This window comes from Pseudophryne corroboree, chromosome 1 (assembly GCF_028390025.1).
Source record: "Pseudophryne corroboree isolate aPseCor3 chromosome 1, aPseCor3.hap2, whole genome shotgun sequence".
In the NCBI taxonomy this organism is placed as follows: Eukaryota; Metazoa; Chordata; class Amphibia; order Anura; family Myobatrachidae; genus Pseudophryne; species Pseudophryne corroboree.
This window is the reverse complement of record NC_086444.1, coordinates 210,861,122-210,886,367: the sequence shown is the minus strand read 5'-3', so window position 1 is coordinate 210,886,367 and position 25,246 is coordinate 210,861,122. Positions and strand designations below refer to the sequence as shown.

The window sequence follows — 25,246 nt, the reverse complement described above, 5'->3', positions numbered from 1 at the left end:
CCTCTAAGGATAGAATGGCTTTCATTGCTTTAATTAACTCAGCTATATCCACTGTGCTGAGACCTTCCTCCTCCTCTTCGTATGCCGAAGTAGAATTTATTTAGCTTTCATCCTCCGATGAATCCTCATCTGAAACATGTGTAGCCTGAGGATGAAGATTTACTTACAATTGGCTTATCAGCCTGTTTCTTTTGAGAAGCTACTTCTGGAAGTGATAAACCCCAGGTGGGAAGCTGCATGTAAGGGTTAATCGTGTAACCTATCCCTGGTACAGGAGTTGGAGGAATTATCAATTCAGCTATACTGGATAATGTTTGTGCAAACATAGCCCAAGGTGGATCAACCTGCACCTGAATCTGCCTTTTCAAGAGACCCTGGTGAAAGCTAAAACGATTTGCACACAAACCATCCTGAACCAGATCCTAAGAGGTTAACACAGCTTTGCAAGACAAACATGATATGAGTGTTGGTGTTGCTGTGAGTGTATCTTCCTCGCCTTTGCCGATCTTAGGGGGTAATTCAGAGCTGATCGCAGCAGCAAATTTGTTCGCAGTTGGGCAAAACCATGTGCACTGCAGGGGGGGGCAGATATAACATTTACAGAGAGAGTTAGATTTGGGTGGGTTATTTTATTTCTGTGCAGGGTAAATACTGGCTGCTTTATTTTTACACCGCAATTTAGATTTCAGTTTGAACACACCCCACCCAAATCTAACTCTCTCTGCACATGTTATATCTGCCCCCCCCCTGCAGTGCACATGGTTTTGCCCAACTGCTAACAAATTTGCTGCTGCGATCAACTCTGAATTACCCCCTCAGACATGATAAATAATCAACACTTGCACAGTGTACTACACAATTTATGACTGTAATCACTTTAAACTTTTTAAAGTGACCTACAATCCGTCCCTACCCTTGCACCAGCATTGAGGATCGAAATAGAAAAAAACTGACAGAATATATAGTAAAGTCAGCAATCACACTAGCAGTCAGTCACATGTTATACATTAGTATAATAAGCAATATGAGCACATCATCAACTACATTTCAAGTATGTAGGAGAACATATTACTGAATCATGTTTTACCAGATCTACCGTATTCAGACGCATAGTGAAACAAACAACAGTAGTATACAGACTCATATGCAATAGGCACTTATCTAACTATTCGTACTCAAAGAGGTAGATAGAGACTAAGTGCTGTATTACCCGTACTCAGTAGAATGGGATACAGGGAGACTCGCCTCGCTTCCAGGACCGTTCAATACGTTTGCGAACGCTGAGTGGATCCAGACGCTACTAGTGTACACTGCCGCTCCATGAACCTATAATGAACACAGATGCACCCGTCACACAGCTGCCTATGCTGCGACTGGGTCCCCTTCGTGTAGAGTGTCTGAGACGGAAGCGGGAAACATTTCATGGCGGGAGACTCAGAGGAAACTGGTCATGAACTGGGGGGAGGGGCAACCAGGAGAGCGTCTGACTCCCCACTGCTGACATCAACCCTAGGGATCGCGGCCTCATACTACCCCCCTGGAGCCTCTGATCCCTAAGGCCCAGCGCTGATGCACCCCAGGTGGCAGCGACTGTTTGGTAGTCTCCTCACAAAACAGTGCAGCTGTGTCCGTATTCCCCCTCTAAGCGAAACCGATGCCTTACCTTCTCCTCGTGCTCCGGCCACAGCCTGGTAACATCTGCTGGACCTGCTAGTATATCTGACACAGACGCCCGTCAAAACAGCACTGTACTCGTGGGTAAGCGCTGTCGCGACCCGGCGGAGAGTTGTTGGAGCGACTCTTTCTAAGGTACATATAAGACGCTTTTTAGAAAGATCACTCAAGAAAAAATAGTAAGACTATAAAAATAAAATAAGAACGCTTAGGGCTGCTAAAAACCAGCAGCCCTATGACCATGGTCCGGCTCCTGCCGCACCAAACAAAACACTGATTTGCCTGAGCCAGGAGGCGGGGATATATGGATGGGCCCGTTGCATGCTGGGAAGCCGAAAAGCTTTGACCAATTGGTGCAAACCCGCTGTCGCTTCATCATATCCCAATGTTATCCTGTGGACCCTGCCGAAGAAAAAAATGCAGGTGCACTATGCAAACATTATTATTCAAAACTGAAAAAAATATTACAATTAAATATGAAATAAGAGGTTGATAGCATATATTTGGACAAAGTTATGGGCTTACCCACCAATGTCCAGGTCACCTCATTGGGGTTCAGTCACCCCCCAAACCAGCCCAGCCAAAAACAAAACATGGCATCACACAAATAAAAGATAGCAGTGAAGTGTTACAGAGTATTAGAGGAGTGAAAGCAGCTTAGTACTTATGCTGCTTTCACATCGCAAACCTGCTTTTGAAATGGTTCTTTAAACGATTCTTAAAACGGGTCTGAGCAGTTAAACCCCCTTCACATCGCATGTTGTAACCAGTATATTACCATTTCATTACCGTTTTGGTACCTTTCACACTGAACCCGTTTCACCCATAGAAAACAGTGGTTGTCATTTTAAATGTTTATTTCCTGCTTCTGCCTGGTGACATCACACATGGAGACAGCCTATCACCTTCTGGGGCTTGCAAATACCGTTTCAGACCCTTTCACACTGCACAATAAAACGGGTCTGAAACGGGTAGGACCCTGCAATTTTACCGTTTCAAAATACCGGTATTTTGAAAACGATAAATTGAAGGTGATCCTTTCACATCGCAGCTCAAACCGTTTAGGAAGCCTTAAAAATCGGCAATTTACCGGGTTCAAGCTGCGGTGTGAAAGGGGTATTAGTTTTAGGAGTGTTAAGGCCCATACACACTGGGTGATTTTGAGCTGAAAGCAGCTCACTTTTGGTGTGTTGGGCTGCTTTCAGCTCAAAGTCGCCCAGTGTGTATGCCTAAACGATGAGCGGTGAGCGCTGATGCACGCTCCCGCTTCATTGCTGGCGGCCGTCGGTATTACCAGTAGATGAACGGGGGGTGAGCGGCTTTCCATAGCATTCTGCATCCTGCTATGGAAAGCCGCTCACCCCCGCTGACATCGTTGGGCAGCGGGGTAAAGCGCTCAGTGTTTATGCACTGAGCGCTTTTCAGCCCAGCGATGTCAGCGATCATCGCTGTGCATACACCTTGGGCAAAAACGCCCAGTGTGTATGGACCTTAACAAGAGTGGAAAATGTGTGAGAAAATGTTCCATAGATAAATAAAAAACAAATAAAGAAAGTGATAAACAGTGTTAAAATAAGAGTTAAGTGGTGATGTCCTTTAGTGGCCCAGTCAGAGCAGCTCAGGGGGCCCCACACCCAATGCAACCGCACAACTGACACTATATAAATATATAAAGGTCCTACATTTAATTATGCCTTATTCACTGTGCAGTTAAATGCTAGTTCCCTACTTAAAATCAATTAGAGGCAGATGAGAAGGGGTGCAAATCTAGAATGATGGAGTCTCAACCTTCTTTAGGTCGACATGGTCTAGGTCGACAGGTCAAAAGGACGACATGAGTTTTTTATGTTTTTTTGGTGACGTTTTCTTTGTAGAGTGACCGGGAACCCCAATTAGTGCACCGCTTCGCTCGCCATGCATCGGGTAAGGTGCTTCGCTCGGCACAGATTACCGTTCCAATCGTAGTCCACGTGGATCGTTAAGTATGAAAAGGTTTAAAAAAAAATCGTGAAAAACTAATGTCGACCTTTTGACCTGTCGACCTAGAACATGTCGACCTATAGACCCTGTCGACCAAGATAGTGTCTACCCAGAGACCGGATCCCATCCAGACGCGTGTACACCACATCTCAGCACTATTGATAGGACATACATGTATGTGCACTTGAATTCCAGACATCACTCTGGCCCATTGGTTCCCAAACTCCACCATTACAGATATCCATGCTTGAGTCCAGATGGCTAAATCAAATTGGCAGACGTACTAATTTATGCTGCCCATATACCTAAAGATTTGCTCTCATCCACTACCAGATTTACATTCAAACCAGCCAGATCTGACAATAGTTCTTTAGATTTAAGGGGGGTACACACGGAGCGATGTTCAGCTAATTTCCAAGCAATCTGACTAGATTGCTTAGAAATTAGCTGAACATCGCTCCGTGTGTAGGGGTGCCGGCGACAACGATGCGTGCTCTCGCCGGAGCTAGATTGGCCTGCATGCAGGCACAATCTAGCAGGTTGCTCATTTCACAGCTGGGTGAAGTGGACGGCCCCTGTGTCCGCCCCCTCCCCCTTGCTCAGCAGGGGAGGGATGTGTGCTAAGCGGTCTGTGCTAGACCGCTCAGCACACATCTCTGGGGAAATCTCCCTGTCAGTACGGCCCTGTAGTCACCTATGTCAAAGCATGAATATCTTTAAAACCTGGACTGTAATGGTAGTTTGGTCTGTCACAAATACTGATATGTTTTCGCACAACGCATTTCACAGTGTGTCAGACGGAACACACGCGTGCAAAATAAATAAAATACGCTTTTTCTTGCATGAATCTTATCCTAGGGGAAAATATGTCTAACTATAACTGTTGTAGAGCTCTGGAGAGCTTTCAGATGGGTTCATTACTGTGCACACAGTATTATTGTGCGATTATGAAATGAGGGGATATTTATGTATTGCTGTGTGACAATGTAACACTGACATGATAAACTGCACTGGTCTCTGTGTCTATGGTTACTGACACCGAGCCTGTGTAGGAGAGGATGTTATATATATATATATATATATATATATATATAGCAGAACCCGTGGCTCCCTGGCTGGTATAGGACTACCCTCCCACACGCGGCTTCATCCTCCTGCCTTACTAGAATGTGACTGCGGCGGCTCAGTGTGATACATACAGGGTGCGCTCACTGCTGATACCGGTGGCTGCAGCTGTCTCACTCTCTTTCTCTGATTCTCTCGCTTCGTGCGCCCGCCCACTTCAAACTTTTCTGTTTTCTCCTAGGCAGCCAGGGACACGGAAGGGCGATAAAACCAACAACTCACCATCAGCTTCATCGCCACATTGTCTCCGATGTAACCGCTCAGTATTTCTCACACATATTACATCTGTTACTATAGTCACGGTGTTACTGCTAAACACTCTGGTTACAGGGAGTGTACCGCTCCGCAGCCGCACGCTCTACATAGCTGCCAGGATAGTCAGGGCCGGCATTGCGTGATGACGCAGAACGCACAGGTGGAACGCAAGTGAGAGATCCGCTGTGCGTTCCAGCCAAGCAAGCGGCAGCATGGGGAAGCTGAACGTGGTGCTGCTCCGGTATCTGTCCAGGGATGACTTCCGAGTGCTCACTGCGGTGTGTACGGGGCTGGGGCGCTGTGAGGTCGCGGGGAGGGGGTCTGCTTGTACTTTAGAGAAGGCTGCTCTCCGGATGTTGTGGAACTACTAGTTCGAGCATGCCCATATGTGCCACCGGCCCACCTCAGCTGGAGATCTGCACAGTGATCGTCTGCCTGACGGGCGATGCTGCTACTTGTAGTTCCACAGGCTAGACTGTCCATGTGGGCAGGAAGGTGATCGAGTGGTTCTCAAACTGTGTGCCGTGGCTCCTGGGGTACCTCAGGGCGCTTTCAGGGATGCCTTGGATTGGTGGTACAGAACCAACTCAGATTATTTATGGTCAATGTACAGTAGTAGGCAAACCATTGCTGGTGGCTGTCAATCATAAAATATGTGGACAAACAGAAGGGAATCCTGTCCCTCACCATATAATTGAACCTAAGGATAACACACACAAACAACCATTGGGGTAGATGTATTAACCTGGAGAAGGCATAAGAAAGTGATAAACCAGTGATATGTGCAAGGTAGATGCTAGAATCAAGTGGGCTAAGGGACGTTTTCTGTAAGGGGGAGGAGTTACGACAAGGGGGAGGAGCTAGGCCAGCGGGATAGTTCCTCTACTATCCACGCCACCAACTATTACCTTTAGTAATCAGGTTGCGAGCGGAGCGAGCCACCGAGCCCGAAGCGTGGCGAGCGAAGCGAGCCCGCGAGGGTACTTTTCGGGTACCCTGTTCGCCCGTAGCTCCTCCCCCTGGTGACGTGTCTCCTCCCCTAGATACGTCAGAAGGTCCCTTCTCCCACTCCGAAATAGAATCAACCATATGTGCAAGGTGATAAACGAACCAGCCAATCGGCTCCAATATGTAAATTTACAGTTAGCAGCTGATTGGCTGGTGCATTTATCACCTTGCACATATCACTGGTTTATCACTTCCTTATGCCTTCTCCATGTACTTAATTTATGATTTCTTTATAAATTTCTCAATAAGAAACTTATAGCCTAGGGGCGCCGTGAAACTAATGATACTCTAGGGCGCCATGATTCAGAAAAGTTTGGGAACCACTATGATAGTCACTTAAGGGCCCTACACACTATGCGATCCCCGCCGACGCCAATATTGGCAGCGGGAGGGCTGGCATCAGCAAGTGCATACACACTTGCCAAGACGGCGGGGGGAAGGCAGCGGGGCGAGCAACAGCCATGCTGCATCTGCAGCATGGCTGTCGTTAACGAGGACCTCCCTCATCCGTAAATGGTCAGACGAGGGAGGGGGTTGTTAACGATGCGCGGATGTGTGTATGGGGCTTTAATGTAGGTAAAGGCCAGGTGAGGGCTACTGATAGTCTTGCAGCAGTTACTAGCGCCCACCAACACCATCAATTTAAATAAATGAGGATCCGCAGTATTCGTGCCTGAATGGAACAAAACTTGCACTGGGGTCAGTTCAACTGATTACGAAGTGAATAGCGCAGAGAAAGTGATCCCGGCGCTATTCAATTCAGCATGCTGCTTTGGCCGACTTGTGGAATTCTGCTCGAACCGCTTTCGGGGTGACACAGTGCGGTTTTCTCTTACGTTCTAGTGGATCCTGGGGAACTGTACTTTAATACCATGGGGTATAGATCGGGTCCACTGGAGCCTGGCACTTTAAAACCTATAGTGTGTGTATGTATGTGCTGGCTCCTCCCCTCTATTCGCCTCCTACCAGACTCAGTTTAGAAAAATGTGCCCAAAGAACCGGGTGCATTTCTCTGGAGCTCCAGAAAGTTTCCTTTTATTTTTCTATTTTAGTTATTTATTTTCAGGTAGTACTGGTTGGCAACCAGTCTACCTGCTTCGTGGGACTTAGAGGGGGACCGAACCAACTTCCTTAGGGTTAATGGTTCGTAATCCCAGCTGACAGGACACTGAGCCCCTGTGGTGCTGTTTCACACACCATACTGTGTGTGCCACGCCAGCAGCTAGCCACCACCCCCTAACGGATGCCGAAGAGTCGCAGGTGCAGTGAGTGTTAACACCGGGGTCCCGGTTAGCGGGTCCCCAGTGTGGTTTGGCAGCATGTCACGGGCCACGAACTGCGGTGCCCACTGCGGACTACACTTCCTCAGCAGGGCTTTATGCTCCACAGGGTGCTCTGTCAGTTGTGTGTTCTGTGTATATTACTTCAGCAAGTATAAACAACTTAGTGGGACTGCGTGCCATTACAGGGGCAGGGCTTCCCGGAGAGCGGGACCAGAGGCGGGAAGGCACATTTCCTGCTGCTGCAGATCACAGACTGCATGCATGCTGCTCCTCCACGGACCAACGCTGTTACAAACTCTGTACTGGTAACGGGGTCATAGCAGGGGGGGGGGGGGAGCACATCAGCGGTAGCGCCGCTGCACATAAGTAAGGTAATACACATACTTTTCCACACTGAGCTGCTGTGTTTTGTGTGCTGGTCTCTGTTTCTCTGTGTCACTCTAGGGTCTGTGTGGAGGTGTTTTCAGTGGGTTTGCGCTGAATTATCATTGTGTGCAATATGTCTGACATAGTTATATGTACTGCTTGTAACTCTACCCCTTCTTCTGCAGGGTCCCTCATGTGTGATCAGCAGTGATCACGCTGAGCCCCAAAAAAAGTGGGTCCCAGGGACCCCTCACTTTTAAAAATTGGGGTCCTACCGGTCTTTTTCTGGGTCCCATCGGAATAAAGGTTCTTTTTAATCTTAGTTTTGTTTGGACACTACAAAAGTGTTGCAAGGTGGGGGGATGGGGTAACAATGCTGCTGGGCTGTGTAGCATGCAGGACACCCTGTACCAGACATATGACTAGACATTTTGGTGCCCTTAGGCAGAAAGTGAATTGGTGTTCCACCTCCCAGATCGTAAAGTATAGGCAATGCGTGCCGAATGCACGCCGCAAATTTTAAGGGTGTGGCTTCATGGGGAAGGTGTGTGACCACATAATAGTGCCAATTCACATTACACCACACAGTAGTGCCGCTTATACACATTGCACCAGGTAGAACACTTTATACATGTTTGCCAGATAGAGCACGTTCTACACTTTGCTCCTGGTACAACACGTTAAACACTTTGCTCCAGATAGAGGACTTATACAAATTGCACCAGGTAGAGCACGTTACACACATTGCGCCAGGTAGAGCACGTTACACACATTGCGCCAGGTAGAGCACGTTACACACATTGCGCCAGGTAGAGCACGTTACACACATTGCGCCAGGTAGAGCACGTTACACACATTGCGCCAGGTAGAGCACGTTACACACATTGCGCCAGGTAGAGCACGTTACACACATTGCGCCAGGTAGAGCACGTTACACACATTGCGCCAGGTAGAGCACGTTACACACATTGCGCCCGGTAGAGCACGTTACACACATTGCGCCCGGTAGAGCACGTTATACACATTGCGCCCGGTAGAGCACGTTATACACATTGCGCCCGGTAGAGCACGTTATACACATTGCGCCCGGTAGAGCACGTTATACACATTGCGCCCGGTAGAGCACGTTATACACATTGCGCCCGGTAGAGCACGTTATACACATTGCGCCGGGCAGAACACTTAGACACATTGCACCAGGTAGAGCACATATAAACATTGCACCAGGTAGAGCGCGCTATACACAATGCGCCCAGTAGAGCACGTTATACACATTGCACCAGGTAGAGCGCACTGAGGCACATTGCACCAGGTAGAGCGCACTGAGGCACATTGCACCAGGTAGAGCGCACTGAGGCACATTGCACCAGGTAGAGCGCACTGAGGCACATTGCACCAGGTAGAGCGCACTGAGGCACATTGCACCAGGTAGAGCGCACTGAGGCACATTGCACCAGGTAGAGCGCACTGAGGCACATTGCACCAGGTAGAGCGCACTGAGGCACATTGCACCAGGTAGAGCGCACTGAGGCACATTGCACCAGGTAGAGCGCACTGAGGCACATTGCACCAGGTAGAGCGCACTGAGGCACATTGCACCAGGTAGAGCGCACTGAGGCACATTGCACCAGGTAGAGCGCACTGAGGCACATTGCACCAGGTAGAGCGCACTGAAGCACATTGCACCAGGTAGAGCGCACTGAGGCACATTGCACCAGGTAGAGCGCACTGAGGCACATTGCAGTAACCACCTACGACCTCCAGTCTCTCTCTCTTCCCCCCCATCCCCCCAGTGTCACGGGAAACCTTCAGCAAGACCATCCACCACCACACTGGCAGCCTGGGCACGGGGACAGATGCGGAGCGGTACTCACCATTGCGGCGGAGGGCGCTGTGCCTGGTGAGCGTGGCCAGTCTCTTGGTGCTGGCGGCGGCGGAGCGTGCAGCGGGGAGGAGGTGGAGATGAGCGGGGCTCAGCGCCGCAGCACAGATTCATGTGCTGGCGGCAGAGCCCAGGTCAGCGGGGAGGAGAATTCAAAGCGGGCGGACTGACGGGAGACACTGCAGGGATGATTGGCTGGAGACTACAGGAGGGGATTGGTTGAGGAAACAGCCAGTCACCTCCTGCGTGCCGATGACTGGCTGGCGCGATCACAGATTCAGATGATCGCGTCGAGTTATTCTGCTAAATGTGAGTCCCGGATTATTTGCTGCTGCGGAGCGCGTCCCCGGGGACCCTCCCATTTTAGATAAGGGAGTCCCCTGTCCTCAAAAGCGGGTAAAATACGCGCTATAGCACGTTTTTGCGATCACTGGAACAGTGCTCCATATCTTCACAGGGACACAGTTCACAGGCACCTGACAGGCTAGATCAGGGGTGGGCAATTATTTCAGCTGAGGGGCCACTTGACATTTCCTGTCAGTATCCGAGGGCCACATACAAAATAGCAGCTCCCTCCACTTGCCAAAAATATAGGGACGTGCTTCATGTGGAAGGGGTGTGGGCAAAAAATAATACAGATTCATATTAGGCTGCACAATAGTCTCCATTATTCAAATTGCGCCACACAGCGCCACTTACACACATTACACCAGATAGAGCCCCTTTTACACAGTATGGAAGGTAGAGCCCCTTTTACACATTACAGCAGGTAGAGCCCCCTTTTACACATTAACATTTTATAATATAATTATTGTGCAGCAAGCAAATTATCCAGTGTCTTATGGCTCCTGGGGAAAGGTGTGACACAGTGACAGAACACGGGGAGGGGGGGTGACAGTGACAGAACACGGGGTGTGTGACACAGTGACAGAACACAGTGGGGGTGACACGGTGACAGAACAGGGGGGGGTGACACGATGACAGAAGACGGTGGGGGTGACACGGTGACGGAACACGGGGGAGGTGACACGGTGACAGAACACGAAGGGTGTGACACGGTGACAGAACACGGGGGTGTGACACGGTGACAGAACACGGTGGGTGTGACACGGTGATAGAACACGTGGGGGTGACACGGTGACAGAACACGGGGGGTGTGACACAGTGACAGAACACGGGGGGGGTGACAGTGACAGAACACGGGGGGGGGGGGTGACACGGTGACAGAACAAGGGGGGGTGACAGTGACAGAACATGGGGGGGTTATACGTGACAGAACACGGGGGTGACATGGTGACAGAACACGGGAGGGGTTGGTACAGCGAGAGCTAAAGATCTCTCCCCCAAACCTAAAAACAGACTGAGGCCACTGCCCGAACACACAAATATACGCACACCACACACACACACACACACACACACACACACACCCCTTTCTTTCTCTCACTTTTCCCATTAACTTTACTGATCTGGCTGGCTGGCTGGCTGGCAGTGGCAGGAAGGATGGATATATTCTGTACAAGTCTGGCTCTTGTCCGTGTAGCCCCGCCCCTCCTCGGCACGTAGATCCGCCCCTTTTTGGCTGAACCCAGCCGTTGTCACTGGGGACTCTGGAGGAGGAGGAGGAGGCTGCTACAACGCAGCAGCCGGGGAGAGAGGCGCCGCCGGCAGCTTGGAGGTACTGCAGCTCAGAGCAATGACAAGCAGCTCAGCCGTTTGGGCCGCTTGTCATTGCTGGCTGGTGGGAGGCAGTGGGCCGGACAGGATCGATTTGCGGGCCGCATCCGGCCCGCGGGCCGTATTTTGCCCACCCCTAGGCTAGATACTTGTAAGAGCATGATTCACAATGTGAATTCAGAACTAGCTGCAGCTAAGAAGGAGAGACAGGTGTTAAAACTGTCTATTGATTGTATGGCTAATGCAGCGGATACCAGAAAGGCTTCTCAGCCCTCTCTGTTGGTTTCACATAAACGCTCACTGCCACAGGTGCTCCAATCTGATTCTGACCAGCCTGATGTAGATGATGATGATGATATGGATGAGGACAGCTCTCTGTCCCCCGGGCAGGAGGCCCTTATTTATGCTGTAAGAGATGTTCTTCACATACCCGATCAGCAAGCAGAATCAGATGAGGAGTTATACTTACCAGTTTTACCCGCAGCAAAAGTTACCTTGCAAGAGGATATTCAAAAACTTCTGCAGACGGGAGTGGTGGTCCCAGTGCCTCCTCCATTATGCAACATGGGTTTTTACTCCAGTCTTTTTGTTGTTCCAAAATCAGACTGTTCGGTGCGACCCATCTTGAACCTGAAGTCTCTATACCCGTATCTGCGGGTGTTCAAAGTCAAGATGGATTACCTGCGGGCGGTGGTGTCCATTCTGGAAGAGGGGGCATTCCTGGTATCTCTAGATGTCAAGGATGCTTACCTACACATTCGCATGTGGCCCACTCATCAGGCTTACCTCAGGTTCGTCATACTGGGTGACCATTTCCAGTTTCAGGCCTTACCCTTTGGCCTATCCACAGCTCTGAGCGTCTTCACCAAGGTCATGGCGGAGATAATGCTGCAACTGTGCATGATGGGAGTCGACGTAGTCCCCTACTTGGATGATCTCCTGATAAAGGCTATGTCCAGGGAGCGCCTACTGCACAGCATCGATCTGACGACTCGCCTAATTACGGATCATGGGTTGATCCTAAAATTTCAGAAATCTCACCTGGAACCGACCCAACAACTTCAGTTCCTGGGATTGATACTGGATACAGTGTCTCAAAAGGTGTTTCTTCTGATGGACAAGGCCTTGGCTATCCAAGCTGTGGTCCGCTCAGTGCTCCGTCCTCGCAAGGCATCCATACATCTTTGCATACGCTTGCTTGGCAGGATGGTAGCTGTTTACGAGGCAATCCAATACGTCAGGTTTCATGCCCGGCCATTTCAGCTGGCTCTGCTGGACAAATGGTCAGGGTCTCGCCTTCACATGCATCAGGAAATGCCCTTATCTCCAAAAGCCCGGATTTCTCATACGTCCTAGAGAATGCTGGGGACACCATAAGAACCATGGGGTATAGACGGGATCCGCAGGAGACATGGGCACTTTAAGACTTTGAAGGGGTGTGAACTGGCTCCTCCCTCTATGCCCCTCCTCCAGACTCCAGTTTAGAATCTGTGCCCAGGCAGACTGGATGCACACTGAGGAGCTCTACTGAGTTTCTCGGAAAATACTTTGTTAGGTTTTTTATGTTCAGGGAGCACTGCTGGCAACAGTCTCCCTGCATCGTGGGACTTAGGGGAGAGAAGTCAGACTTACTTCTAGTGAGTTTAAAGGCTCTGCTTCTTGGCTACAGGACACCATTAGCTCCTAAGGGTTTGGAACACTAGGTACGCCTAGGGGTTCACTACCAGAGCCCGCCGTCACCCCCCTTGCAGAGCCAGAAGTCAGAAGACAGGTGAGTAGAAGAAGATAGAAGACTTCAGTGACGGCTTCTGAGGTACCGCACAGCGATCGCGCTGCGCACCATGCTCCCACACACAGCGGCACTACAGGGCGCAGGGCGCGTGGGGGTGCCCTGGGCAGCATAAAAATTCTCTTTTCAGGCTGGCAAAGTGAAATTGGAGTGCCCTGGCACTAAATTCTTACCCCGCCAGCATTATTAGTTTAAAAAATAGCGGGCTGAAGCGTGCCATTAAGGGGGCGGAGCTTAGCCCTCACAGCTCTCATCGGCGCCATTTTCTCTCCAGAGCTGCAGAGACGCTGGTCCTTCCTCACCACTGCTATAACAAGTAACAGGGTGCAAAACGGGGGGCACAGCAAATTTGGTGCTTAAATAAGTTATTATAAAGCGCTACAGGGTCTGAGGCATTATATATTAAGGTTTCAGAACCGGGTCAGGCGCTGGGTTGTGAGCTGGCAAACTCCCTCTGTGTTTCTCTGACAGGCTTTACTGTGGGTCTGTCCCCCCTTTTGGCCCAGTGTGTCGGTACAGGTGTGTCGGCATGTCTGAGGCAGAGTGCTCTTATCAGGAGGAGACTGTGTTAGGGGCAGAAACGGCTGTGGGAGTGACCCTGTCGGCATCGCCAACTCCTGACTGGGTAAATGTGTTGAATGCTTTGAATGCTAATGTGGCTCTTATTAATAAGAGATTAGATAAATCTGAGTCTCAGAACCAGGTATGGAAAAAATCTGTGGAGGATGTGTTATCACAGGTCCAGACCCCCTCGGGGTCACATAAACGTTCGTTTGCTCAGTTAGCAGACACAGATACCGACACGGACACTGACTCCAGTGTCGTCTATAGTGATTCCAGATTAGACCCAAAATTGGCAAAGAGCATTCAGTACATGATTGTGGCAATAAAAGACGTGTTGCATATCTCCGAGGACCCTGCTGTTTCTGATACTAGAGTCTGTATGTTTAAGGGATAGAAACCTGAGGTATCGTTTACTCCCTCTCATGAACTGAATGCCCTTTTTGAAAAAATGTGGGAAAATCCTGACAAAAAGTTTCTGATTCCCAAAAGGATTCAAATGGCGTATCCGTTCCCCTCTTTGGATAGAGAAAAGTGGGAGTCACCTCCCATTGTGGACAAGGCGCTGTCACGGTTGTCTAAAAAGGTGGCTTTACCGTCTCCTGACACGGCAGCCCTTAAGGATCCTGCGGATCGTAGACAGGAAAATACGCTAAAATACATTTACGTCACCACAGGTACACTACTCAGACCAGCTATTGCATCTGCGTGGGTAAGTAGTGCTATCGAAAAGTGGGCAGATAACTTGTCATCTGATATAGATACCCTGGATAGGGATACCATCCTTTTAACGCTGGGTTATATCAGGGACGCTGCAGCCTACGTAAAGGAGGCGGCGAGAGATATTGGCCTCTTGGGATCAAGGGCCAATGCCATAGCAGTCTCAGCTAGGAGAGCATTGTGGATTCATCAATGGAATGCTGACTCTAAGAAAGCTATGGAGTCTCTACCGTTTAAAGGTGGTGTATTGTTTGGTGAAGGTCTCGCTGAGTTGGTATCTACGGCTACCGCAGGTAAGTCGTCATTTTTGCCTTATGTTCCTCCACAACAAAAGAAAGCTCACCACTTGCAGATGCAGTCCTTTCGGCCAAATAAATACAAAAAAGGCCGAGGTTACTCCTTCCTTGGAAAAGGTAAAAGATCTCAGGTCGTGGCAGGTTCTCAGGAGCAGAAGTCCTCCCCGGCTTCTGCCAAATCCACCGCATGATGCTTGGGCTCCAATGGGGGCACGTCTCAAGCTCTTCAGTCAATTCTGGGCTCGTTTGGCCCTTGACCCGTGGATTTTAGAAATAGTGTCCCAGGGGTACAAACTGGAGTTTCAAAACGTCCCCCCCTCGACGTTTTTTCAAATCGGCCTTACCAGCTTCTCTTCCAAACAGGAAGGTAGTATGCGATGCAATACAAAAGTTGTTTCTGAATCAAGTCATTGTCAGGGTTCCCCCTGCACAACAGGGAGAAGGTTTTTATTCAAGCCTGTTTGTGGTTCCGAAGCCGGACGGCTCGGTCAGACCAATTCTGAACCTAAAGTCCCTCAATCTTTACCTAAGAAAATTCAAATTCAAGATGGAATCTCTCCGAGCAGTGATCTCCAGTCACGAGGAAGGGGATTTCATGGTGTCGGTCGACATAAAGGATGCCTACTTACACATCCCCATATATCCTCCGCATCAGGCTTACCTGAGGTTTGCTACTCAGGATTGTCATTACCAATTTCAGACGTTGCCGTTTGGTCTGTCCACGGCTCCGAGGATTTTCACCAAGGTAATGGCAGAAATGATGGTTCTCCTTCGCAGGCAAGGAGTCACAATTATCCCTTACCTGGACAATCTCCTGATAAAGGCGAGATCCAAAGACAAGCTGGAGCAGGACATTGCGCTCTCCCTGACAGTTCTGCAACAACATGGTTGGCTCCTAAACCTGCTGAAGTCACAGTTGAATCCGACGAAGCGGCTGTTGTTTTTGGGAATGATTCTGGACACAGAATTACAGAGAGTTTTTCTTCCAGAAGAGAAGGCTCTGGAAATTGAGTTTGGTCAAACAAATTCTGAAACCAGCGAGAGTATCAATTCATCAATGCACTCAGTTGCTGGGGAAGATGGTGGCGGCCTACGAGGCTATTCAGTTTGGCAGATTCCATGCCAGAGTGTTTCAGTGGGACCTATTGGACAAGTGGTCCGGATCCCATCTGCATATACACCGGAAAATAATTCTATCCTCCAAGACCAGAATCTCACTCCTGTGGTGGCTGCACAGCTCTCACCTCCTAGAGGGACGCAGGTTCGGGATCCAGGACTTGAGAAACCTTCCAGGAAAAATGGTCAAGCCAAGAAGTTTGTCTACACATAAACGTTCTGGAGTTAAGGGCCATTTACAATGGCCTTCTTCAAGCGGAACGTCTTCTTCGCAACCGTCCCGTCCTAATACAGTCGGACAATATAACAGCAGTAGCGCACATAAACCGCCAGGGCGGAGCAAAGAGCAGGGCGGCAATGGCAGAGCCACAAAAGTTCTCCGCTGGGCAGAAAGACATACAAGCGCCCTGTCAGCAATCTTCATTCCAGGAGTGGACAACTGGGAAGCAGACTTCCTCAGCAGACACGATCTCCATCCAGGAGAGTGGGGTCTTCATCAAGAGGTCTTCACAGAAGTGACAAGTCTTTGGGGAATTCCTCAAATAGACATGGTGGCGTCTCGCCTAAACAAGAAACTTCAGAGATATTGTTCCAGGTTGAGGGACCCTCAAGCAATAGCGGTGGACGCGCTGGTAATACCATGGGTGTTTCAGTCAGTGTACGTGTTTCCTCCGCTTCCACTCATTCCAAAGGTGCTAAAGATCATAAAAAGAACAAAGGTTCAGGTGATCCTCATTGCTCCAGACTGGCCAAGGTGGACTTGGTATCCAGATATTCAGGAATTACTCATAAGAGATAAAAACACAAATGAGATTTCTGCGCACTGATCAAGGGTATAAGGCACTTAAAAAATGAATGAAATTAATAACCCTTCCGGGTATTGACGTTTAAAATAAATCAGGTAAAAAAAGAGTCTCAATAAAGTCAATTATACTATGATTAGTCTTTGTGTTGATCTCTCTTAATGATGATAAATCAGACTAAAGATTAGACATGATGTCCCAATGAAGTGGTTTTTCCAACAAAGTCAGACATAAAGTCTTTTATCTGGTCTCGTTCTTGGTCCTCCACTCGTTTAAAAACTTGAACGTGATAAAACTTAGATTCAGTCAGCACCACCATGATTTAATTCTTTGTCTCTGTCCTCAAGCAATGGTACATGAAAGACAAATAACGGGGGATCATATCGACCTTGATAAAGACCTACTGGTTGAAACGCGTTGGTGTTTCCTGCGGCCCAGGACTCGGTAAAGGTAAAGCTTAATAGGGGAAGCTTCTTTAATCACCCCTATACGCCTAAAATTGTGCCTTCCACCGAAGGTCACTGAGGGTACGCATGCTAAGTCTTTTTTAATTGTACACGTGTTTAAATAAACTTTTTTATAAGTCTGCACTATGATCCCCCGTTATTTGTCTTTCATGTACCATTGCTTGAGGACAGAGACAAAGAATTAAATCACGGTGGTGCTGACTGAATCTAAGTTTTATCACGTTCAAGTTTTTAAACGAGTGGAGGACCAAGAACGAGACCAGATAAAAGACTTTATGTCTGACTTTGTTGGAAAAACCACTTCATTGGGACATCATGTCTAATCTTTAGTCTGATTTATCATCATTAAGAGAGATCAACACAAAGACTAATCATAGTATAATTGACTTTATTGAGACTCTTTTTTTACCTGATTTATTTTAAACGTCAATACCCGGAAGGGTTATTCATTTCATTCATTTTTTAAGTGCCTTATACCCTTGATCAGTGCGCAGAAATCTCATTTGTGTTTTTATTGTATTTTTGTGATTGGTGTAAGTCACGTCTGATTTCCGCAGCCTGATTGAAAGTAAGGAGCGCAGGTGATTATTTATTGTTTGTACTCATAAGAGATCCCTGGCCTCTTCCTCTACGAGAGGATCTGTTACAGCAGGGTCCCTGCGTGTACCACGACTTACTGCGGCTACGTTCGACGGCATGGCGGTTGAACGCCGGATCCTAGCCCGAAAGGGTATTCCCAGTGAAGTTATTCCCACACTTCTTCAGGCTAGAAAAGGAGTAACGTCTAAACATTATCACCATATTTGGAGAAAATATGTGTCTTGGTGTGAATCCAAGAAGGCTCCTACGGAAGAATTTCAACTGGGGCGTTTTCTCCATTTCCTGCAAGCAGGTGTGGATGCGGGCCTACAGTTAGGCTCGATTAAAGTACAAATTTCGGCCTTATTGGTTTTCTTTCAAAAACAATTGGCCTCCTTTCCCGAAGTTCTGACTTTTGTGAAAGGAGTTTTGCACAACCATCCTCCATTTGTGCCCCCAGTGACACCATGGGATCTTAACGTGGTGTTGCATTTTCTTCAATCACATTGGTTTGAACCTTTTACAGAAGGTTGAGTTGAAATTTCTCACTTGGAAAGTGGTCATGCTGTTGGCCTTAGCATCCGCAAGGCGGGTGTCCGAGTTAGCGGCTTTGTCTCACAAGAGTCCTTATTTAATCTTCCATGAAGATAGAGCGGAGTTGAGGACTCGTCAACAATTTCTGCCGAAGGTGGTTTCATCGTTCCACATGAACCAGCCTATTGTGGTACCAGTGGCTACTGATGCCTTTGCGGAGTCAAAATCTCTCAATGTTGTCAGGGCCTTTGAAAATGTATGTTGCCAGAATGGCTCAACTTAGGAAAACGGAAGCGCTGTTTATTCTGTATGCTGCCAACAAGATTGGAATGCCTGCTTCCAAGCAGACTATTGCGCGCTGGATCTGTAATACGATTCAGCATGCTCATTCTACGGCTGGATTGCCGTTACCGTTATCAGTGAAGGCCCACTCTACCAGAAAAGTGGGCTCATCCTGGGCGGTTGCCCGCGGAGTCTCGACATTACAACTCTGCCGAGCAACTACTTGGTCGGGTTCAAACACTTTTGCGAAATTTTACAAGTTTGATACCCTGGCTGATGAGGACCTCCATGTTTGGTCAATCGGTGCTGCAGAGTCATCCGCATGCTCCCGCCTGTTCTAGAGCTTTGGTATAAACCCCATGGTTCTTATGGTGTCCCCAGCATCCTCTAGGACGTATGAGAAAATAGGATTTTAATACCTACCGGTAAATCCTTTTCTCTTAGTCCGTAGAGGATGCTGGGCGCCCATCCCAGTGCGGACTCTGTATGCAGTTATTAGTTATGTTTACACACGGGTTGTGTTACGTTATGTTCAGCCTGTTGCTGACGTTGTTCATGCCGTTGACTGGAGTTTCTGTTAAATGCCATGTTGTCTGGCGTGTTTGAGGTGTGAGCTGGTATGTGTTCCACCTTAGTTAACAATAAATCCTTTCCTCGAAATGTCCGTCTCCCTGGGCACAGTTCCTATAACTGGAGTCTGGAGGAGGGGCATAGACGGAGGAGCCAGTTCACACCCATTCAAAGTCTTAAAGTGTCCATGTCTCCTGCGGATCCCGTTTATACCCCATGGTTCTTATGGTGTCCCCATCATACTCTATGGACTAAGAGAAAAGGATTTACGGTAGGTATTAAAATCCTATTTTCTCTATTATGGTGGCTACAAGTTCCTCACTTGGTAGAAGGCAGGAATTTCAATAACCACTCGTGGATTCTACTGACAACGGATGCCAGCCTCCGGAGTTGGGGGGGCTGTGACCCAGGAGGCCCAGTTCCAGGTGACATGGTCAAATCAGGAATCTGCTCTGCCGATAAACATCCTGGAACTCAGGGCAATTTACAATGCCCTTCTGCAAGCTTCCCATCTCCTGAGGCATCAGGCGATCCAGGCTCAATTGGACAACGCCACGGCAGTGGCGTACATAAATCGACAAGGGGGAACACGAAGCAGAGCAGCGTTGCAAGAAGTGTCAAAAATACTCTTCTGGGCAGAGGCCAACGCAAAGGCCATCTCAGTTGTATTCATTCCAGGAGTGGACAACTGGGAAACAGACTTCCTCAGCAGACACGACCTCAATCCGGGAGAATGGAGCCTAAATCCCCAGGTGTTTCAACAGTTAATTCACCGTTAAGGCTATCCGCAGATAGATCTGATGGCGTCTCGTCTCAACAAGAAGCTATGTCGTTACTGTTCCAGAAAGAGGGATCCGCAGGCTATAGCAGTGGACGCGCTGACGACACCATGTATGTACCAGTTTGTGTACCTGTTCCCTCCTCTACCGCTAATCCCAAGGGTTCTAAAAAGACTAAGAAGGGAAAGCGTTCAAGCAATTGTAATTGCCCCAGCTTGGCCTCGACGGGCGTGGTACTCGGACCTTCTAACCATGGCTCTGGAGGATCCCTGGCCTCTGCCGCTTCAGTAGGATCTCCTTCAGCAAGATCCGTTTGTCTATCCAGACTTACCGCAGCTATGTTTGACGGATTGGAAGTTGAGAGGGAGATTCTAGCCAAAAAAGGTCTTCCCTCCAGGGTTATTTCCACTACGGTCTGTCAAAGTCAGAAAAATATCACGATGCACACTGCCATATTTGCACCTCATATGTGTCCCTGCTGCGCGTGCGTGCGCATACTCGCTGTTGCGGGCACCCGCGGGCGCACGGTATGCGCATTTACGGTAGAGATTGTATGCGTCTAGCGGGCGACTCTTTCGTTACATATTTCCACTATATAATGTATTTTGTAGATCATGGTCCCTTTGATAGATTCTGAAAGTTTGGTTAATGTAGCATGTTCGTGGACAGAGAAATCCCTCTTTGTTTGATACGAAGGGTCAGACAGGAGTAATACTGTGGTGTTTAGTATCCATCGGAAGAGTATTTAATTAGCAATATTCCGGTGTTGGTTTGAAGCGGATTAATCGCTCGTGCGAATAGTTATGGACATAAGAAGTTTATGTCCATTTACTATTATTTGCACTTACTTATCCATGCGGCGGGAAACCCAGTTCCCCACCCACCTGAGCAGTTGGGAATCGTCACAGCCCACCTGTATGAATCAACCTATGACCTTTTGTTATAATGCGAGGAGGAATTCCTGTGTCCAATGAACAATGAGATTGTAGGGACCATTGAATTGTATTGTGTGTGGGGCATAAATAGACAAGCCGATCACATCCAGCTCACTCTTCAACGGTTATCATTGCTGAAAATCGGGAGCTGGATGTCCAGAGGCGCATGCGATCGTTTCCTTTGTGCGTAAGTTTTCTCCGCAATCATATTGTCTTTCTTGTTGTTATGGGCCATATCTCTCTCTCTCTCTCTCTCTCTCTCTTCTCCTCTTTCTCTCGTACTCTCTTAAACGTAATAGTATTGTATTGTATTTCTTGTGTAGTTCTCTGGTTAGGTAGTCTATGTTATATTGTAGTGTATGACTTGTATTGTATTAATTCTTTTGCAAGTATAACATTCATAATATATATATTAGGCGTTGGACCCTAAGCCCGGTATCTGTGTATTTCTTATAGTGTTAAGTATTCTCAGAGCGTCGGTGACGCTCAAACAGCTTTTAAGTTAATAAGGTTACACTGTGTTGCATCTACACCCTATCTCTACACTAAGGTTTTACAGCATATTACATTGTTTATGGTTTAGATTTAAAGGTTTAACATTGTGAGCGTCTGCGCCGCTGGTGATCTCCTCGTGGTCTCGAGCGTTCGCATCGCTATAGCAAACCATTACGTTAGTCAACAACCTATAGTGTGCCTGCCTGTGATCTCTTGGCCGTGAGCGAACGTGACGCTTGAGCGTCTCGACCTCGGCTAAGCGATTGCTACGGAACGTGCGTACCCTTACGGTGCTCCATACGTCAATAGCGTACAGTGTTCTTAGACCTCTTAAAGGGTTTTAAATAAGATAAATATTTAGCTTTATCAATTGGCGGCTCATCCTGTCCTTCACATATCTCTGCTAGGTAATTTCAGCAGACATTATCCAGCAGCAAAGGGCGGGAGGTCATATTCCTCGTAGTGCTGTTTGGATAAGCGTCTGCTTCGCTTAGTAAAGGGTGCTGAAGGAATCCGGAACCGGAGGTAAGAACAACACGCTAGTGTCTTTTAAAACTGTTTATTTCTGTCTTGCGTACACACGCACATATCTGCATTTCTTTTTCATTCGTGTATTTTCATATATCACTCTCCTGTTTGCCACTTTATAATTGATAAAACGTGCTAAGAGAGATTTTTCGCTATTTCATAGTTAAAGTGTAAAACCCACATGCAACTCTACCTAAGGTAAAAGGAGAGATTGGTGTGTTGCGCGGTAGACGATCAAGGATCATCTACATTGATAAAAGTGTTAGTTGTGTTGCGGTGGACATTGGTTTTGTGTACACGTGTCTCTAACAAAGGGCTGAGACTCGCGTACGCCAAGGCCGACGCACGCAGCGTAAATTACGCAACGGAGCGTCTGGGTACGCCCACGTAACTCAAGTCACACGACAGTGTTGATTTTTAAGTAGGCGATAAATAGCGCATCAGGCGATAAATAGCGCAAAAAAATCTATTTTAGTGTCCGAAATTTAGATTAACAGATCCTTCTCCAAATTCACAACACATCTGGTCTAAAGAAAAATTTCTGCGCAGAAATAGAAATAGAAGCAAAAGTGTACGTGTGGTGAGTGAGTGTTTTGTATATATAAGTTTATACAATTTTACAGGTTGAACCACAAGAAGTCGAGTTCTCGCAGAGGTACATACATGTAAGTGACGTGCATGGTGGCTAGGGAGGCATCTCTGGTTAAATATAAAATTTGAGCAGTAGAGTATAGTAGACCAGGAGGTCATACTACAGACCAGGAGGTACAGACCAGGAGGTCCAGGTACAGCAGACTAAGAAGTCTGCCATAAAAGAAAAAAGGGCACAACCCAGGGGGTTGGTGCAAAACACATATAGGCCAATAAAAGCTCTGGCTGAAGGAATTCGCAGCCAAAATTTTCGATTCCACTGGTCGCTCAGCACATAAGATTAGTTGCTTATGTGCTGAACGATTGTACCGCACGTAATTGTGTACATTAGTTAATCTGACCAGTACCATTTGTGTACGATCCCGGTCATAAAACTATTTGTACACTCTGATGTGATTTGTGTAATTTTTTATTTTCTGAAGGGAAGTTCGCTGGTCACTCAGGAATTGTCCAACAACCAATAGTTACTGGAAAGAGTAAGTGTTCTGCGGATATCCCTCGCATGTTCCAGTAAATAGAGGTTCATAGGGGCCCTGGGTCGAGTACGCCAGCACTAAGGCAGTGTGTGGGTCGTATTGGTCGGCGTGGGCGAGTGAGTGGGGTACTCGGTAAACCGCCACCATCAGCCTATCGTGAACATTTTGGTTTTTGTAAGGGTTCGCTGAAGACCCTGAAATAAGGTCAGAGATGGTGAAAGCAACGCCTGCAAGTTATGGGGGCCAATTGTTCAGGAAGGGGGCGATCAACCTCGGTTCGGGTTGATTCAGTAAACCGACCAGTCGGGTCGGCAAGGTACGTAATGTGTGAAAAATATGGTTAACATACAGAGGTTTTATGTGATGAATGGGAGAGAATGACAGTGCATGACGGGGAGAAATTCCCAAGAGTAGGTAGCTTTAGCCCAGAAGTGTTGCAAAATTTAAGGAGGAGGATATGTCTCATTAAATCAACAAAGAGACGAATCCAACATTATGATTATTTGCAGTTATGGCAACAGGAGGGTGAAATACAGAGAGGATTGGCTCTGGCGGCAGGATCTAATCCTATCAAGAAATTGATAGCGACGGCCCCGCCGCCACCATACATATCAGGAGAGAAATTGGTTGCGGAGAATGACGCATTAGGGTGTAACAAACAAACACTTAGCAACTGTGTAAATGTTAATAAGTTAACTAATGCAAGTATTAACCCGTGCAAGTTGTACCCTGTTTTGAACTTTCCCCAGGAGTGTGATCAAGAGGACGAATCGGCAACAATATCAGCGCTCTCTCTAGCAGCCACCATAGCAGAGACAACAGTAGGCACGGCTCCACCCACGAGATTAGTAACAAAAGCCCCTAGCGGAGGGATAGGTGAGGTCGTATCTACAGGTAAGTACGGCACCATACACTATGCTGAAACCATTTCACCACAGGCTGTAGAACCTACACAGAGTGATGTTAGTAGACTTAATCCTGTTAGGGTAATAGCAGTGCCAAATGGGAAAACTGACACGACAGGAATCACTCCTGTTAGGAACATTGCCATGTACAGCCCATTTTCCCGAATGGAATTAAGAACCATAGTGTCTGAATTCCCTGATCCTAGAAAAGACTTAGTTGCCAGCCAGAAATACATCAGAGACCTAGGGAACACTTTAGAGCCCAATAACAAAGACTGGCAGGTATTGCTGAGGGCATGTTTACCCTCAAATGTCGACGCAACTCAATTTTTGGCTGACTGTGGATTAGATCAGGATGTACCTCTTACAGATGTGTACAACAAAGATAACGTAAAAAGAATAAGTTTACAGTTAAAGGAGTATTTCCCAGCAGTAGTTAAGTGGAACAAGATTTTCTCCATTAGACAGAAAGAGTCAGAAACTGCTGCAGAATATTTTCACAGGGCATTACTAGAAATGGCAAAGTACACAGGTATAGAGGACATTAAAACAAACATAAACCATCGAGAAGTAGCAGTATCTGTACTAATGGATGGGTTAAAAGAGACATTAAAGACAAGAGTACAGACCACGCAACCATGTTGGCGAGGTCTGTCGGTGGCTACTTTGAGAGAGGCTGCTATTGATCACGACCGGAATATCACCCGACACAGGGAGTCCCAAGGTGATAAGTTAATGGCCGTAAGTATACAGGCCCTGACCACAAGGCAGCCTTTGTAAAAATCACCAAACCCTGTGGGTAAGTCAAATGTGGTAACTTGTTTTTCTTGTCATAGACAGGGACACATGGCACGAGACTGTAGAGTGAAAAATTCACAAAACTCATATCAACCCCCTAGACAACGACACGACACACGACATTGGGAGCAGGGTCCGCAGAGACGGAGTTATGAGCCACATACAGGGGAAACAAAAAGATACCCCCCCCGAACAGAGACTGGCAAGCCACTGGTAGTTCCCATTTAACCCCTTCACAAGCAGTTGCTGCCAGCGGGATTCAGGGAGGTCACCATACCCAATAGGGGTGTGGCCATACCTGTAATCTGCAGCCAGTAAAATTGATTGCAAATCTTGGAAGTGAACCCGAAATTGCAATCAATGTAGCTGGTAAATCATTAAACTTTCTTGTAGATACAGGGGCGGCCAAATCAGTGATAAATTCGACAGTGGGCATGAGAACCACTGGTAAGACAATTCCAGCCATAGGAGTAACAGGAGTAGTCCAGCACTACCCTGTTAGCAAACCAGCCGAGATTACAGTAGGGCCGTTACATACCAAGCATTCTTTTTTGCTGGCTGCATCGGCACCGACTAATCTCCTGGGAAGAGACTTATTGTGCAAAATGGGGTGCGTCATTTATTGTACTCCTGAAGGTGTATTCTTGGACATACCTGAGAATCACGCTCAGGAAGTGCGAGACATGTTAGACTCCCCGTCAAAATTAATGTC

At 47.7% G+C, this 25,246-nt stretch overlaps 2 protein-coding genes across 4 annotated transcripts in view; one reads left to right on the top strand and one right to left on the bottom strand.

The window, feature by feature from the left end:
• The window catches only part of LOC135061454 (uncharacterized), a 556,703-nt gene extending 551,540 nt beyond the window's left edge, over nt 1–5,163 (bottom strand). For 2 of the 3 annotated variants that reach the window (XM_063964060.1, XM_063964058.1), the window contains exon 1: nt 5,002–5,163. The gene's annotated coding sequence lies outside the window, so the exon portion shown is untranslated. Of the gene's footprint in view, nt 1–4,853; nt 4,954–5,001 lie in introns of those variants that run through there. The other variant, XM_063964059.1, reaches the window with a different exon arrangement.
• The window catches only part of RIOK2 (RIO kinase 2), a 143,819-nt gene continuing 123,730 nt past the window's right edge, over nt 5,158–25,246 (top strand). Inside the window, exon 1 of the mRNA XM_063964061.1 lies at nt 5,158–5,312. Within this exon, the coding sequence (XP_063820131.1) occupies nt 5,247–5,312 (66 nt within the window). The 5' untranslated portion in view covers nt 5,158–5,246. The remainder of the gene's footprint in view (nt 5,313–25,246) is intronic.